Source organism: Podarcis muralis, chromosome 16, assembly GCF_964188315.1.
Source record: "Podarcis muralis chromosome 16, rPodMur119.hap1.1, whole genome shotgun sequence".
Taxonomy (NCBI): domain Eukaryota; kingdom Metazoa; phylum Chordata; class Lepidosauria; order Squamata; family Lacertidae; genus Podarcis; species Podarcis muralis.
In genome coordinates, this window is record NC_135670.1 from 14,349,436 (window position 1) to 14,365,725 (window position 16,290).

General features: G+C 47.3%; 1 protein-coding gene across 3 annotated transcripts in view; it reads right to left on the reverse strand.

Moving 5' to 3' along the window:
• Positions 1–5,176, reverse strand: part of MUS81 (MUS81 structure-specific endonuclease subunit) — a 17,493-nt gene extending 12,317 nt beyond the window's left edge. For 2 of the 3 annotated variants that reach the window (XM_028709732.2, XM_028709731.2), the window contains exons 1-5: positions 5,052–5,176; positions 4,212–4,359; positions 3,114–3,235; positions 697–795; positions 355–435 (exon numbers count right to left, since the gene is read on the reverse strand). In XM_028709732.2, coding sequence (XP_028565565.2) covers positions 355–435; positions 697–795; positions 3,114–3,235; positions 4,212–4,359; positions 5,052–5,165 — 564 coding nt within the window. In that variant the 5' untranslated portion in view covers positions 5,166–5,176. The remainder of the gene's footprint in view (positions 1–354; positions 436–696; positions 796–3,113; positions 3,236–4,211; positions 4,360–5,051) is intronic. The other variant, XM_077919963.1, reaches the window with a different exon arrangement.
• Positions 5,177–16,290: the final 11,114 nt, after the last annotated feature.

Sequence of the window (16,290 nt, forward strand, 5' to 3'; positions counted from 1 at the left end):
TATGGAGCGAAAAATACGGCCATTTGCTTGCAGGGTTTTATACGTCTTCCCATTAGCCGTTCATCCCTCCCCCATTTTTCCATGCATTTCCTCATCACTTTTCTAACCACAAAAGGTCAGCTTTTGAATCTTAAAAGAGTGGATTGCTGTACGAGGGTGACAAAGGGTTCTAATCCATTTCAACTGCACAAACCTAAACTTCTGGGACACGCTGGAATCCCTCCTGCAAAACAGTTAAGAGTCTGGAGGTATCCAAATATTTTCTTAATTCATCAATCAATCTATATAAGTTTCTTGTTCTAGCCAAAGTGACAACAGTACCAATAAAATAATACAGATCATACAGGAACTCACAAGAAAAAAAGATTTCTCACACAGCGGCTGAGCTGCTCTCTGTAATTCCGGCTTTGTCAGGAAACCCCGGGAGTGAGGATTCTGGAAGAAGGGTCAAAAAGGCAGGATAGATTTTACATTTCCTCCCAGGATTCCCACCTCTTAACACTGCCCCACCTTTGCTGACTTCTTAAAGAGGATTCCAAAACAAAAGCCGCTCCCACAATCCTCCAATGTTCAGGTCTTCATCATGCACCTGGGGTTTCCCCACAAGCCTTCTGGGAAAGGTGGGCTCTAGGTTCTCCCCCTCCCCAAATATTATGTTTTTCAGCTTACTGTATTCTGCACCAGCTGTTATCTTACCACACTATCCTGGTACAGAGCCACCAAAATGGCAAAGGCTCCAGAACGGGGATCTGGGAAGTATCTCCGGCCACGCTGGCGTGATACTGGTTGCTTCTTCTGAAAAAGGAAAACCAGGTGTGTCTTCTTCAGGGACTCCACCAGTCTTAAGAACATATGAACACAAGGGAAAGCCCTGCTAGGTCAGGCCAGAAGGGGCCCATCTAGCCCAGCATCCTGTACTCAGTAGTCATTCAGGTGCCTCAATAGGAAGGCCGCAAGCAGGGCCTGAGCGCAACAGCTTAGTTGGAAGAGCCGAGGCTGAGTGGGAGGGACTTTCCTAAGGCGGAGGGGGACAGACGACGACTCTAGGCTTGGAGGCCAAATGTGACACTCCAGGTCTGTCTCTCTGGCCCTCAGGGCTCTCTCCCCAGGCCACACCCCTCCCCAGCCCAGCTGAAAGCTTTGAGGTTTTCCCCCCTGGCCAGAACGTGGCCTTGAACTCTGATAATGTTTCTCGCTTGCCTAGATAAAAGATAGGGAGGTGTGTGGGGGGTATAAAAACTAGCCTTCTGTACAAAAGTAAAAATTATTTGTTGCTCCGTCTACTTTCGCCTCTGGCCCCACCCACCACCAACATGTGCCCCCTGCCAGGTGGACCAGAAAGGAACCCGGCTCTCCATTGAAAAAGGTTCCCCATCACTAGCCCAAAGTGACTTGGTAAGCATGTGACAGAAGCAAGAGTTAAACCAGGGACTTCCTGATTCATAGCTAGTTCTCAATGCCCTTCTATGGGATAAAAGTGGAAAATCGGGGTGGGAGGTGGGGGAACTGACCCAATACTGTTCCATGTTTTCATGAGCAAACCAGGCCGGCTACCTTCCCTGACGGCTTCCCTGCCAGCCACAATGCCTCTTTTCAAAATTTGATGAAAGGTCTTTTATGTTGCAAGGCCTTTGACCATTCGGGGAGGAGCAGAGCTCGCGCTTTGTAGGAGAGCATTTTGGTGGGCGGGCTAAGAAGCGAAATGGATAAATGTGCTTTCGGCACCATCCACTGGGAAAGCTGCCTGCCCCAGGACCCATGGAAATATGAAAGGCAGTTGTGCGTGGCCACTACATGATCCTCAGCCACACCTCTCAGAGGTGCGGCATAGCAATGTGGCAATCAAACTTTTTTTGCGGGGGGCAGGACAGCAAAGAACCAGAAGGCAGTAGCTTTTAAAGCTTGCACCATGTGGTTTAAATTGCACAACGCAAGCTGTGAAGTTACACAGGACTCCATTTCAGGCCAGTGTTCAAGCAAATGATGAATAGATGAATTTTTACTTCTTCTGGTTGACAGCAAGAATGGGTATTAATCCATCCATGAAGCTGTAGCCCAAGAGGGAGTGAGAAACTCAGGCTTGGAAGCCAAATGTGTTCCTCTGAGCCTCTCCCTAAGCGACACCCTATTTATCTATCTATTTAGAAAATTTATATACTGTACTGCTGAATTATGACAGCATCTAAGGGGTGTGCAAGAAACTCACCAATACAGTAAGTAAATCAGAATTCAGTCAAAATCCCAGCTGAAATGTCTTCAGTACGTGCTGGACATTCAGCAGAGAGGGGGCCTGCCTGATCTCAAATGGGAGGGAGGTCCTCAAAATCTGAGTCACAATGCTGAATGTACAGCTCCTGGTGGATTTGAGGTGGGGATCCAAGACATGTGGGGGGTGGGGGAACACTAACAGTGACTCTACTGAAGACATCAATGATGAGGAAGGGATCAGGCGGTCCTTAAGGTATCCTGGACCCCCTTGTAAATTAAAACCAGAACCATGGGTGCTTTAGTTTGGCTGGAATGTGTCTTTAAACTGTAATAATGTCTCTTACTTGCCTGGTGGAGGATGGAGAAGAGTGTGGGTGTATTTACAGTATATAGAAACCACTAACTTTTGCATGGCTGAAATGCAGCCTGCTGTACAAAGGTTAGGAGTGATGCCCATTTGTCCTCCCGCTTTTGACTCTAGCCCCACCCACTTGTGCCTCTGGCTGCACCTACCACTGCTGGTTGCCAAGGAGAGAAGGCTTGAAAAGGTTCCCCAACCCTTGTTCTAGTCTATGACCTGCACCATCATTCAATGAATGTTTGGCAGCCCATTCTGATGATAATGCACATGTTGCATTCTCACCTTTAAGTGCTTGGCACGGGCATGGATGAGCAGACTTGGGTAATCTGCCAGTGCAGCAGTGGCTGGGACGATTCGTGGGAAAGATCACAGCATCGTCACCCTACCCCAAGTCCACTCAGCCCCACTCCAAGAGACGGGAAGAGGAAAAGAGGGGAAGTGGGCTGCCTCTTGAATTTAGGAGGAACTCGCCCAGGCAGAGAGAGTTGAGACATGGCCATACTAATAGTTCAATTGCTTGTAAGGGCAAGGTATTTACACGGACCTTTAAGCACTGTCCTTTGTTTTGATCTGGCTCTGTGGCACAGAGGGCAGGCTGGAGCGCTCTGCTGCCAAGCAGCTCACCATCCGCTTGATCCTTCTGAGAAGAAGCTGTGGCATGCAGACCTGGAATTCACAGTATAAACTCTGTTTAATAGATGTTTAGTGGAGACTAATGAAATTCCACAGCTGAGACCAATGAAGGAGATTTGCTCATATGTGCACTTCTCTCTTCCCCCTGCCCCCCCCCCCCCACAGAGGGAGAGACAGAGAAAGAGAGAGGGGGCAAAAGAGCAAGCAGCCATGAATGCATTAAAAGACTAAGCTTTCCAAATACCAATGTCCTGCTTAGCTTTGGTTCGTTTAATGAAATGTTACCAGTTTTCAAGTTTACATTTCACCATAGCCATAAGGACTAGAAACCTGTGCAGCTTTAGTGATAAATGAACACCCCCAAGGCCCAACCTAGATGATGCCAATTCCCATGCTGCCCTGTTCATATCAGCCCTAAACAGTCTTAGACTGCAATCCAATATGCAGCTACCTGGGAGTTAAGTGTGGGGCTGGCCTCTGCATAGACATGCACAGGATTGCACTGTGAGGCCTGCCTGCATCCATTGGAATTTCCCCTCATCACCTGACACCCTCCTTTTTATTCCATCCCTCTGATGTGCAGGAGTCGGCTACCCAAAGCACAACATTCACTCTGCCAGCATGTAAATGTGGAACTTCCTTCCAGGGGATACTCACCAGGCTCCTCCTTGAATATGACTTAAGTGGCAAGAGAAGACTCTACTTGTTTCAGAGGGAAGAGCCAAAACACAGTGGAAGGGTACTTTCTTTGCATACAGAAAATCTCAGAGTCAACCCCTGGCATCTTCAGGTAGGACTGTATGAAACTCTGGAGAGCTTTTGCAAACCACTGTGGGCAAGCAACCCTGTGCTACATGGACAGATAGTCTGACTCAGTATAAACCAGCCTCCTATGTTTCTATTTAAACCAGCCCTTTATTCAGTACCATGAGGACTGGAATCTTGCTTTCTATTTAAGGAACAGACTTGAGCACACCTTGGACCTTCACACGGCTGCCCCACCACTCACCTGTCAATACTGTGCCATCCTGGGCTTGGCAGTGTCTCTCCAGCTGCTCGTCTAGCTGGCGGCAGATGTGCTCACCAAAGTACTGGAGGATCCGAGCCTCGCGCCCGCTGCGCAAAGGGAGTGGGTATTTGCGGAGAGAGCTCAGTGCCTGAACACAAGGAAGAGGATTTATCGTTTTGATAGTAAGGAGAGGTGCACATGGTTTCCCCTGTCTCTTCGCTTTGACTAACAAGGAGAGCAGTTCAGGCTGGGGCCACAACCACTCTGTGAAATTTGAACTAACCCATACATATTCTCTTTGGTCAGTTCATAGTTGCTGATACTTAGGGCTGGATCCAGACTTCAATTTCAACCCGATACTCACTTTATTTGGGATTAAGATTTCAGTGGGGCTTATTTCTCAGTATACAGTATATGTACAGTATATGCTTTGTAAGTGATACTTAGAAGATACATATTGAAATTAGTAACTAACATGGGTGGACTCCAAGTCAAGATCTTACCCATCATTTATGCATGTTTATCGATCCTGCTTGTTCAGCCAAAAACAGAGCTCCCATAGCAGCTTTACTCATAGGTCCCTGCCCGAAGGCTTATAATTTTAAGGCATAGCACTAGAGGAAAATGTATTGGAAGAGAGGAGGAAACAAACAATTTCAGATGCAAGCTATCCTAATGGCCAGCTGGGGAGAAAAGTCCAAGAAGTTTAATATTATGTGTTAGCATTATATTACTACATTATAAACTGGGTACTGAGGGGAATCCAACGAGCGCGAAGGGGGATATGGGCGGAGCAAAACACCCGGAGGGCGTGGCCTGCCACTCGAGGGCGTGGCTTACCCGTTCATAGGCGCGTTGGCTCCTGAGGCGCCCGCGCTCGGCGGCCTGGTCGCGCCACTCCTGGAGCCAGCGCGTAAATAAGGGGTTCGGGCCCCCCTGAGTGGGCTTCGGCATCTTCCGAAGGCGCCGGAAAGTTTCTCTTTTCTCTTTGACCCGGAACTCGACGGGAAGATGAAGCGGGGAAGGCAGAGCGGCCTGCCAGGCAGCGACTGCGCACGCGCGCTTCGCCCCCTAGAGGCCGACGGGCGGAACCGTAGACGCATGAAAAGGGAAGAGCGGCCGCTTCCGCGTTCCCGCTCTCAAGCAGCCTTCTCTCCAGAGGCGAAAGTGAGAGAGGCGCCTGGGCAGCTCAAAAATGACAGCCGCTTTGCCCGCGAGTCGGTGGGGCAGGATGAGTCTCCCGTAGGCAACTGAGCGCTGGATTTGGCTCTGGGGAAGGTAAAAAGAAATACGACTCGCCTTTGCTCACAAAAGCCAACCAGACCCACCTGAGCCTCCCACCAGTAAGCATCGCAGACCTGTGAAGCCCCTCCTGCAAAAGGGCATAGCTGTCAACTTTCCCCTTTTCTTGCGAGGAATCCTATTCGGAATAAGGGAATTTCCCTTTAAAAAAGGGAAACGTTGACAGCTATGCAGTAGGGGTGTCATAGCGGGCAACACTGCAGGGTTGTTGCAAGCTACTGTACTGTTTCAGTCTCAGCCCTACCTGCATTGGGGCCAATTACTACTGGAGTGCATTTTGAAGGGCCCTTGCAAACTGCTCTCTCGGCTTCAGGCAAGCCTCCATTCTGCAGTACTCAGAAGACACTGCACTGCAGGGCTGTCTCAAGGCACTCCCAACTACAGTCTCCAACCTGCACCATGGAAATAATGAGATGCACGTGCGTTTGTATTAGCTGGGCTACTTTATGAGTATGTTGAAAAACTTCTTTTTTTTAAGGAAAGAGGTAGAGCAGAAGCGCCCCTCTTTGCTGCGATCTGTTTTGGGGTGTGTGGACGCACTAAGAGTTGTATCCAGTATTAACCCTACTTGGAGTAGATGCTCTGATAATAATGAACGTGATCTCACTTCGGCCAATTTGTTACAATGGATCTACTCTGAACAGAGATTAGTTGGCAGCAACTCTAAACGCCCAGTCACAATTATGTGGATATAGTAGACCAGGCTTCCTCAAACTGGGCCCTCCAGATATTTTTGGCCTAAAACTCCCATGATCCCTAGCTAGCTGGACCAGTGGTCAGGGATGATGGGAATTGTAGTCTCAAAACATCCGGAGGGCCGAGTTTGAGGAAGACGGTATTAGGCTTTCCCATGGATTACTATGAGCTGCTGCTTCTCCCCTCTTTGGACCTGGGATACATTTAAACTGCTCAATCCCTTTCTAACAGGAGATGCTGCATGCCTTCTGCATGCAGTGCTGATGCTTTGTCACCGAGTTACAGTCCCTCCCATGAAAGGGAAGAAGCTGCAAATTATTTGTCCATCTAGGCTTTGACTGGCAGCCGCTCTCCAGGGTTTCCACCAGAGAAGGATCTTTCTTTCCCATCACCTGCTACTTTGATTCTTATAGCTGAAGCTGCCAATTATTACTCTGCTCCTAAGTGCCTTTTCATGTTTACATAACACAGATTAAGATTGCTGCCTTATTAAGATAACCTTAATATGCACTGCTCCGCTTTGCAAATTTAAAAAGACATCTGTGAACCAGGAAGGGCCATTTCTCAGTGGTATGACCACAATTTTTGCATTCAGGAGGTCCCAGAGGCTCAATCCCCAGCATCTCCAGGTAGAGCTGGCAGAGAGCCCTGCCTGGAGAGCTGCTGCCAGTCAATATAGTTAGATGGACCAGTGGGTCTGATTCTGTATAAGGCAGCTTCCTATGTTTCAGAATAGATTCTCTCTATATAATCTCCAAGGTGATTGTCATGGCCTCTGGCTAGCACAATAAATTTATTGAAGGAGTGGACCTCCAAGGTGGCACATGGTTCATGAGACGGGGTTGGGGGGAGTAGATGGAGTAAGACTGAAATCATCCTTCCGCTCCTGCTGTCAGGTGTGTAGTCATCCTGTGTTCTTTGAAGATTGCTCATCAACAGGCAGGCAGAGGCACTGTATGTGCTAAAGGTGTGGTTACACCTAATTCAATAAGAGGCAAGCCGCGTGAGCAACAGAGAGGTGCTGTGAAGTCAGCTGCCTGCAATTTGTCATAGCTCTAACACACCCTGCATGTCTGCTTGCAGCTTCCGAAGCGTCTTCTGCATTTGGATGTTTTGTATAAGATTTTTTTTTTTTGTGGTACTTGGTTCTTTCACTTACATGCACATTTATTGAATTAAATTAGAATGTGGAATCATGATTTATAATTTGGTACAGTATTTGGTTTTGAATGCGGAAATTGTATTGTGTTTCTTACACAGTGGGACCTCGGTTTTCGAATGTTTCTATTGACGAATGTTTCGGTTTACGAACGCTGTAAACCTGGAAGTAAATGCTTCGGTTTTCGAACACACCTCGGAAGTCGAACATGCCACGCAGCTTCTGCTGAGTGCAAGATCCTGAGGCCTAGCTGTTGGCACCCGTGAACCACAGAGGTGATATTTGGGCTTATTTGGTGACTGTATGCAATCAATCTGTGCTCATCTCATCTCAGGAGCTCTCTTGCAACCAGTTTGTTTTTGTGACTGTGGAACCCAGTGCATAAATCTGTATTCATCTCATCTCATCTCAGGAGCTCTCTGCCAATCACCCCGTGCTGTGAGAAATGGATAAAAGCTGCAAAGCCAAAAGAATCCTTAACAGAATAACAATAGAGGTGAAGAAGGAAATTATTTCCAAACATGAAAGTGGTGTCCGTGTAAGTGATCTGGCAAAGCAGTTTGGTATTGCCAAATCTACAGTTTCTAGCATCTTGAAAAATAAAGAAGCCATTAAAGGAGCCAATGTTGCAAGAGGTGTTAAAACACTTACAAGACAAAGAACACAGACAATTGAAGAAGTGGAAAAATTGCTTTTCATATGGATAAATGAAAAACAGTTGGCGGGTGACCGCATTTCTGAGAGCATGATTTGTAAAAAAGCTTTACATTTGCATGCTGACCTCATCAAAAGCACCCCTGGAACAAGTGCTGAGAGTGACATTTTCAAGGCAAGCAGAGGGTGGTTTGATAATTTTAAGAGGAGAAGTGGCATCCACAGTGTGGTGAGACTTGGTGAAGCTGCCAGTGCCATCAAAGAAGAGGCCAACCGATTTGTTTTGGCATTTAAAGATTATGTAGAGGCAGATGGTTTCCTTCCCCAACAAGTTTTCAGCTGTGATGAGACAGGCCTCTTTTGGAAGAAAATGCCAAAGAATACCTACATAACAAAGGAGGAGAAATCATTGCCAGGACACAAGCCCATGAGAGACAGGCTAACCCTTTTATTATGTGGGAATGCAAGTGGAGATTTTAAGGTGAAGCCTTTGCTAGTCTACCATTCTGAGAACCCCTGGGTATTTAAGAAAAACAATGTCATCAAAAGCAAATTGCCTGTGATGTGGAGGGCAAACAGCAAAGCTTGGGTAACCAGGCAATTTTTTATTGAGTGGGTTCATGAAGTGTTTGGGCCAAGTGTAAAAGAATACCTCCAGTACAAAAATCTCCCAATGAAGTGCCTGCTTGTTATGGATAATGCTCCAGCTCACCCTCCAGAGTTGGTGGAAGAGTTCAGTTTTATCAATGTAATGTTTTTGCCCCCTAACACAACTTCTCTCATCCAGCCCATGGACCAGCAGGTCATACCTAATTTTAAGAAGCTTTACACCAGAGCACTGTTCCAAAGGTGCTTTGAGGTTACCTCAGACACAGAGCTAACCCTCAGAGAGTTCTGGAAGAATAATTTCAATATCCTACATTGCTTACATCTTATAGACAAAGCATGGAGGGATGTGTCTCAGAGAACAATGAAGTCAGCATGGAAGACATTGTGGCCAGAAGCTGTCCCTGAATGTGTATTTGAGGATGTTGAAGAGGATGCTCCTATTGTTGAGGAGATTGTGTCTCTGGGAAAGTCCATGGGCTTGGAAGTCAGTAGTGATGATGTTGAGGAGTTAGTGGAGGACCACAAGACGGAACTCACCACAGAAGAACTTCAGAACATTCTGAAGGAGCAGCAACAGGCGGCAACTGAGGAATTGTCTTCGGAGGAGGAGGAGGAGGAGGAGGAGAGAAGAGACAGTGTTCCTTCTGCACTGATCAAAGAAATGTGTGCAAAATGGGTTGAAGTGCAAAGTTTTGTTGAAAAATATCACCCTGATAAAGCTGCTGTAAGTCGTGCCACTAACACTTTCAATGATAATGCTATGTCTCACTTTAGACAAATTTTAAAACACCGGAAAAATCCTTTTTGTTCAGATTTGTAAACTGCTAAGGGGGTTTATGTTGAAATATGAAGTGGTACATACATTAATTAACTCCTCCTTCTGAAACTTGAAAGCCTCATTATCACCTCACTTGCCAAAACAAGGAGCATTTGCCAGTCACCCTGGTGCTCCAGCAGATGACACCATTGCTCCAGCTCTGAAAGAAGTCCCAGAGCTGGGTTCCCCGTGGTCCACCTCTATTATGCACCACCAGTGGGGGGCAGGGTGCTGACCTTCTGTTTCACTGCCTGCTTCAGTGACTGGTGAGTTCTGAGTAGGGATCAAACATGGGGGGGGGGACCCCAGTTAGAGCTGTGTTTAGCAAAAGGGGGGGGAAGTCTGAGGGAGGGATGATTGCAATGGTTTCATTTTTATTTATAATTGTAACCTGTCCTGGGACATTATGGCAAAGGGCATGTAAAAAATTAAATAAATAAAAGAGAGGCAAGGTTTTTGATGCAGCATGGCATTTGGTTAGCTTCATATGTCTTTTTTTAAAAAAGATATTTATTAAAGTTTTCAAAATGTTACAAAAAGAAAAAAGAAAAAGAGAAAATACAAAGTAAAAACAGTTTAAAACAACTCAATCTTTCCGTATCTTATCTTTCATTTGCTTGTTCCCCAGACCTCCTCACACCTCCCTTTTTTTGTATTCCAGTTCAATTAGTTGGTTCAGCAAATCCTTTCCCTCTTTGTTTTTATCCTAATCTTTAACCTTAATATATTATAACTTTAGATTATCACCTGTTAACAATCCATTTTTACACATTCCTTTATGACATTACTGCTAAAAACCACTTAACTTCAATCCAACATCATTCTAACATTCATTAATTTTGCAGTATTTCTGTAGATAGTCTTTAAATTTCTTCCAATCTTCTTCCATATGTCACCAGGGAGTAGGGATGAATTGTAGAAACAAGAGTCCACGAAAAGCCCAAGCCCTTGAAACTGATTGCAAAGTCAGATTGCAAACTTTAATCCAAGCCCTTCTTCAAGGCTGCCTTTAACAGCCTCACATCATAGTGTTTCCCCACAATAGCCAACCAGGTGACTCTGAAGCAATTAGGCAATAACCCACTCTCCCCCTTCATGATCCCTAGCAACCAGTACTTTAGGTTTACTGCCTCTGGACCCAGAAGCATTATTTTGCAGCTAAATTTTAGCTACTCCTTACCTCCTGCTGCAAAGCCACGCAGCCCAGCACAGAAGGCTGATTTCCAAGACCGTAAGGTCAAGCCATCTTCTCACCAGCTGCTTTGCAGTCTAATCTAATCTGCTATTGCCAGGAATTTTGCCGCCACTATATGAACTCCAGGAATTTGTCAGCTTGTAAATTTATCCGGTGTGTAGACAGGCGGATGGATGGATGGAGATCCTTGCAGATTAGCCAGGCAAAATGGTAAAAGGGTGGAGGGGGGCCAAAATGGGGAGTTTACAGGGGAGGAAAAACCTTAGTGCCCAATCCATCTAGACATCACTGCACGGAAAGACCCTCAGAGCCATTGGAATTAGGGTAGCCATGTACCCTATTTTAGAGGGCAGTCCCTCAATTTAATGTTTGTAGGGCTGTCTGATCGAAGTCTGGTTAAAGAGAAAGAACCATCAGAAGAGGGGGGGGCATGAAGTTGCCCATCAGAGCAGGCACACAGATTGCTCCCCCCCCCCATCTCAACTTGTTCCCCGCTATGCTGAAACATTGGCATAGCTAGGATTTTGTTGGGGGGCAGGCTTTTGTTAGGGGGGGGCAGAACCTCAAGTACTTTTATTGGTTTAGGGCAGGGGTCTGCAACCTTTAAAACAAAAAGAGCCACTTGGACCCGTTTCCGAAGGGGAAAAAACCTGGGAGCCGCAAAACCATTGCGACATTTAAAGCATGCGCGCCGCTGCCCTCCGATCTGACAGCGGGTGGGAAGGTGACGTCGGGACGGTGCGTGACTAATGCATGCACCGCCCCCATGCGACATCACAGCCAGTACAGCGCCCGCCACAGTGGGGAGTGTCAGGGCGCACAATGTGCCTCCTCCCCTTGCTAGTATGCGCCCCGGAGCCGCGGCAAAGGTGTAAAAGAGCCACATGCGGCTCCGGAGCCGCGGGTTGCAGACCCCTGGTTTAGGGGAGGCAGCTGCCCCCCCCCCTTGGCTACGCCCATGTGGTGAAACACTTGGGGTTTCTATTATTACTCCTGCATTTTCACAGATAAGTAACAAGAACAAAACAACATTAAATGGTAACATTCCAAGTCTTCTGTCATTACAGGAGTACAAATTGAGAGAGGAGAGGTTCAATTTTTATATAAAAAACTAATTGTCATACTTTAGTCCTTAACCTCCGCCCTCCAAAAAACAACCACCACTTACCATTTTTGTATTGGGCTGGAATGTAGTGATCCTACTTTTTAATGTTCTCATACAAAATAAAATCCCACCAATCTAAAACTCTGGGTCCACTGACCCCCTGCATAATTTCAACTGATGCATTAATCTTTCTGGCAGGGTAATTAAATACTGTATACGTATATGTACTGCAGCAATAATCTATTGGTAATGTTTGCATCTTTCCAACCCTGAGGGATCACCTGTCTGGCTGCTGCTAGCAAAATGTAATGAGTTCCCTTGAAGGTAAATTAGACTTGCCCCCTGAGAACACAGGTAGCAAACACAGAATAGTATCATCTACCACTTCCTTGGCCTATGATGGCACTAATTTCTTTGAAGACTGGCTTCTAAAAAACCTCTCAGAGCTTCAATCCCTCTTCCCAGGGAATTCTGGGAACTGTAGCTCTGTGATGGGAATAGGGTCTCCTAGCAAACCCAAATCCACGAAATTAAAAGACGCCTTCTCCTTGGGAGAAAGGCGATGGCAAACTTAGACAGTGTCTTAAAAAGCAGAGACATCACCTTGCCGACAAAGGTCCGTATAGTTAAAGCCATGGTTTTCCCGGTAGTGATGTATGGAAGTGAGATCTGGACCGTAAAGAAGGCTGATCGCCGAAGAATTGGTGCTTTTGAATTATGGTGCTGGAGGAGACTCTTGAGAGTCCCATGGACTGCAAGAAGATCAAATGCATCCATTCTTAAGGAAATCAGCCCTGAGTGCTCACTGGAAGGACAGATCGTGAAGCTGAGGCTCCAAGACTTTGGCCACCTCATGAGAAGAGAAGACTCCCTGGAAAAGACCCTGATGTTGGGAAAGATTGAGGGCACAAGGAGAAGGGGATGACAGAGGATGAGATGGTTGGACAGTGTTCTCGAAGCTACAAACATGAGTCTGACCAAACTGCGGGAGGCAGTGGAAGACAGGAGTGCCTGGCATGCTCTGGTCCATGGGGTCATGAAGAGTCGGACACGACTAAACGACTAAACAACAACAAGCAAATCCAAGCACCTGTTGTTGTTTTTAAAAAAACTACAGTTCCCAGGATTCTTTGGGGGAAGCCTGCTTAAAGTGGTCTAATACTGCTTTATAGCGCCAATGGGGCCTAAGTAAGTTCCAGGCTCATTCTCCCACAAAACGTAGGCTCCCAAAAGTACCCAATTTACATTTGGAAATTACCCTTATGCAACCCTTCCACTTCTGCCACACCAATAGTTCAGAAGTTGTTAATGAATTCCTGCATTGTAGAAGGCTGGGCCAGAAAACCCTTGGGTGTGCCTTCCAAATCTACAATGCTATGATTTTATGAATGGGTTGCTTGTTCAGCAATTGCTGGATTCCAGATAGAAATTTTTTTTGGGTGGGGGCGACAACACCACTAGGCTGCATGATTTGACATTACTAGGCCGCTTGGGAAAATCAGTTAGGCCTCTTGGTGTGTGTGTCACATGTGCCAATCAGGGAATTTGTCCTTCCACCAGGTGAGTGGGAATGAGGCTCTAAATTTAATTAATAAAGGAAAGCCAGATGGCAGCAATTAGCAGAGCCCAGCCAGCAATCCCGCTGTTTATCTTACATCAGTGGAAAGAACAGGGCACAGGAGAGGCGGGTGTAATGACTGGGATCCCATCTGCAGCTCCCTGTTGGGTGTTGCCTATTGTGAAGGTAACACACGCACGCAGACACGTGTGGAAATCTCCAGGGTTTTCCCCTCCCCCACTTTCCCTTTCCCTCCCCCACCCTCCTTTTCTTTGCACGGCTTTTCCTTCCCAGGAGAGAAGGCAAAAGGAAGCCCTGCAGTGCACACCCACGGCGGCAGGGGGGCGCCCGCGTGCCAGGCGCTGCGCCTCCTCGCCGCCGCTCCACATGCCCAAATAAGGGCAAATCAGGTTGTGAGAATCAGGGAGGCGCTTGAGGGTTTGGCTCGCGCGACGCCTTATTTGGAAGCGAGAGAAGCGAAGAAGAAGGAGGGCGGGGGAGAGCAACGAGCAGTCCGGGGCAGGGCGCGCGGAGAGGCAGGCAGCACCAACAGCAGCAGCTGCAACGTGCACGCGCCTGTGTGTTGCAGAGAGGAAAAGGAGGGGGAGGAGGGAAGGACGCGCGCCCGGCTCGCCGCTACACAAGTCCCCCTTTGTCCCTTTCTGGTGCATCTGTGCAAAGGCTTAGAATTGCGTGCATCAAAAGATGCTGAAGCCTTCCTTCCTTCTTTCCTTCCTAGAGATGGAGGGTGGGGGTGAAGGAGATTTGCTGCAATGCGGAGGGGTACTTCTCATTTCTCTCTCTCTCCCCCCCCTCCAAGCCTTCCTTGATCTCTCTGTTTCAAGTGCCTCCCCCCCCCCCCGCAAACAGCAAAAAAGGGGCTGCTGCAGTGGCTATCTGATCCACGCTCTACATCCAATGCGCATGTAAAGTGCATGCCTATCTCCCCCCCCCCCCCGCCTCCAAGAATCCTGCGAAAGTTAAAGGATACTGGGAATTGTAGTTGTTTGAGGCAGAAAAAATTCCCCGGGATTCTTTGTGCGTGTTGTATTTTTTGCATGTGTTTTATATGTATGGTGTGCACCTAGCCTGTGTGTGCCTGTGCCTCATCCTGGGGGTTCCACTTAAAACACAGTTTTGGCACAAACAAGGGGGTGTCAATAGCTGCAGGTGGGGGAGGCCTTGTAGCCCTCTCTGCCTCAATGAAGAACCTCTCTCTTTTTAATTAATGTTTGCAAAGGATAAGGAAACAGTTGTTGCGGCCTTCTCTCTGGCAGTGCAAACTGAGGCATGCCTACTCTGAAGTAAGGAAGGCCTATTTGAGTTTAGTGAGCTTTAACCCCAGGCAAGTTGAGTCCAAGGTGCAACACACGGAATGAATCAACCGCCTCTCTCTTTGAGAATCTTTTTTAAAGGCCTTTTTGGAAATGGGAAAGAGCGATGAAGACGCTGCTACATGATCTAGGTGTGTGTGTCTGTCTTCAAATGTGTCTAGTCAGAAGTAAAGCCAATTGACAGCCAATGGGGCTTCCAAGGTATGTGAGTCCTCAAAAGGCTCAGTCCCAGCAAAAGCAATGGGTGCCATCTTTGCCTGGCCCTCAGGACTCTCCCCAACCCTTTCTCCAGGCCTCACCCCTTATCAGTCCTTCCCCTTGCCCACATTTGTGTGTTTCTTGACCCCTGGAATGTGTTTGTGAAGAGTGGCAATGCCTCTTGCTGGCCTGGATGGAGAGGTGTGAAACCTGTGGCTGGAATGTAGTGCTCTGCTTTCCTTTGGACCACATCAATGATGCTAAGAGGAGGGTATTGCCGTTTGGGCAGTACAGGACCTCCATATACACGACTCAGGCTTGTGCCCCAGGGAGGTCAGTTCACTTGTTGTTGTTTAGTCGTGTCCGACTCTTCGTGACCCCTTGGACCAGAGCACGCCAGGCACTCCTGTTTTCCACTGCCTCCCGTAGCTTGGTCAAACTCATGCTGGTAGCTTTGAGAACACTGTCCAACCATCTCGTCCTCCGTCGTCCCCTTCTCCTTGTGCCCTCCATCTTTCCCAACATCAGGGTCTTTTCCAGGGAGTCTTCTCTTCTCATGAGGTGGCCAAAGTACTGGAGCCTCAGCTTCAGGCTCTGCCCTTCCAGTGAGCACTCAGGGCTGATTTCCTTAAGAATGGATGCATTTGATCTTCTTGCAGTCCATGGGACTCTCAAGAGTCTCCTCCAGCACCATAATTCAAAAGCACCAATTCTTCTGCGATCAGCCTTCTTGATGGTCCAGCTCTCACTTCCACACATCACTACTGCGAAAACCATAGCTTTAACTAAAGACAACAGTTCACTTAGGTGCTGCTAATCATGTATCGGCTTGGCTTCACCCCTGGAAGTGCAGACAGGCGGGTGTCAACAACAGTATGGGAGTCCATTGCGCAACCACTTTTGCTTCTGGCCCTGGGAAGGTTGTCTGCAATGGAGAGTGGCCCTTAAAGTGAAATAGATTCTCTGCCCCTACTAATATGCAGTTTCCTGGGACTAAGACCCATTAAGTGCTATGAATTAATCAGCAGGCTGTTCCTTTGGGCCTCTCTCTTGGAAAAAGAGGAGGATCAGGGAAACTATTGCTCTTTGCAAGTCGTTGGACTCCCAACTTCCATTAGCCCCAACCAGCATGCTCAGTTGGTAAGGGATGATGGGACGTGTAGTCCAGCTACATCATTGGAGCCTGTCCCCACCACAGGTTCAAAACATCCCCTTCCAACAAGCCCCAAAATACCTGCTCTCAGAGTAAGAAACAGGCATTAAACTGCAAAATAATAAACGAATGATGCATTAAAACCGCCACCATCTGTGCACTGTAGTAGGATTTCCAATCAATCAGAAAATAAAATGGGCCATTAGGTTTTATAAGCAGAAATCAAAATATTTGCAGATCAAATGACTATAAAAACAGGAACAGGAAGCAGTAAAATGAGCAGCAACTCTACTCAGTCA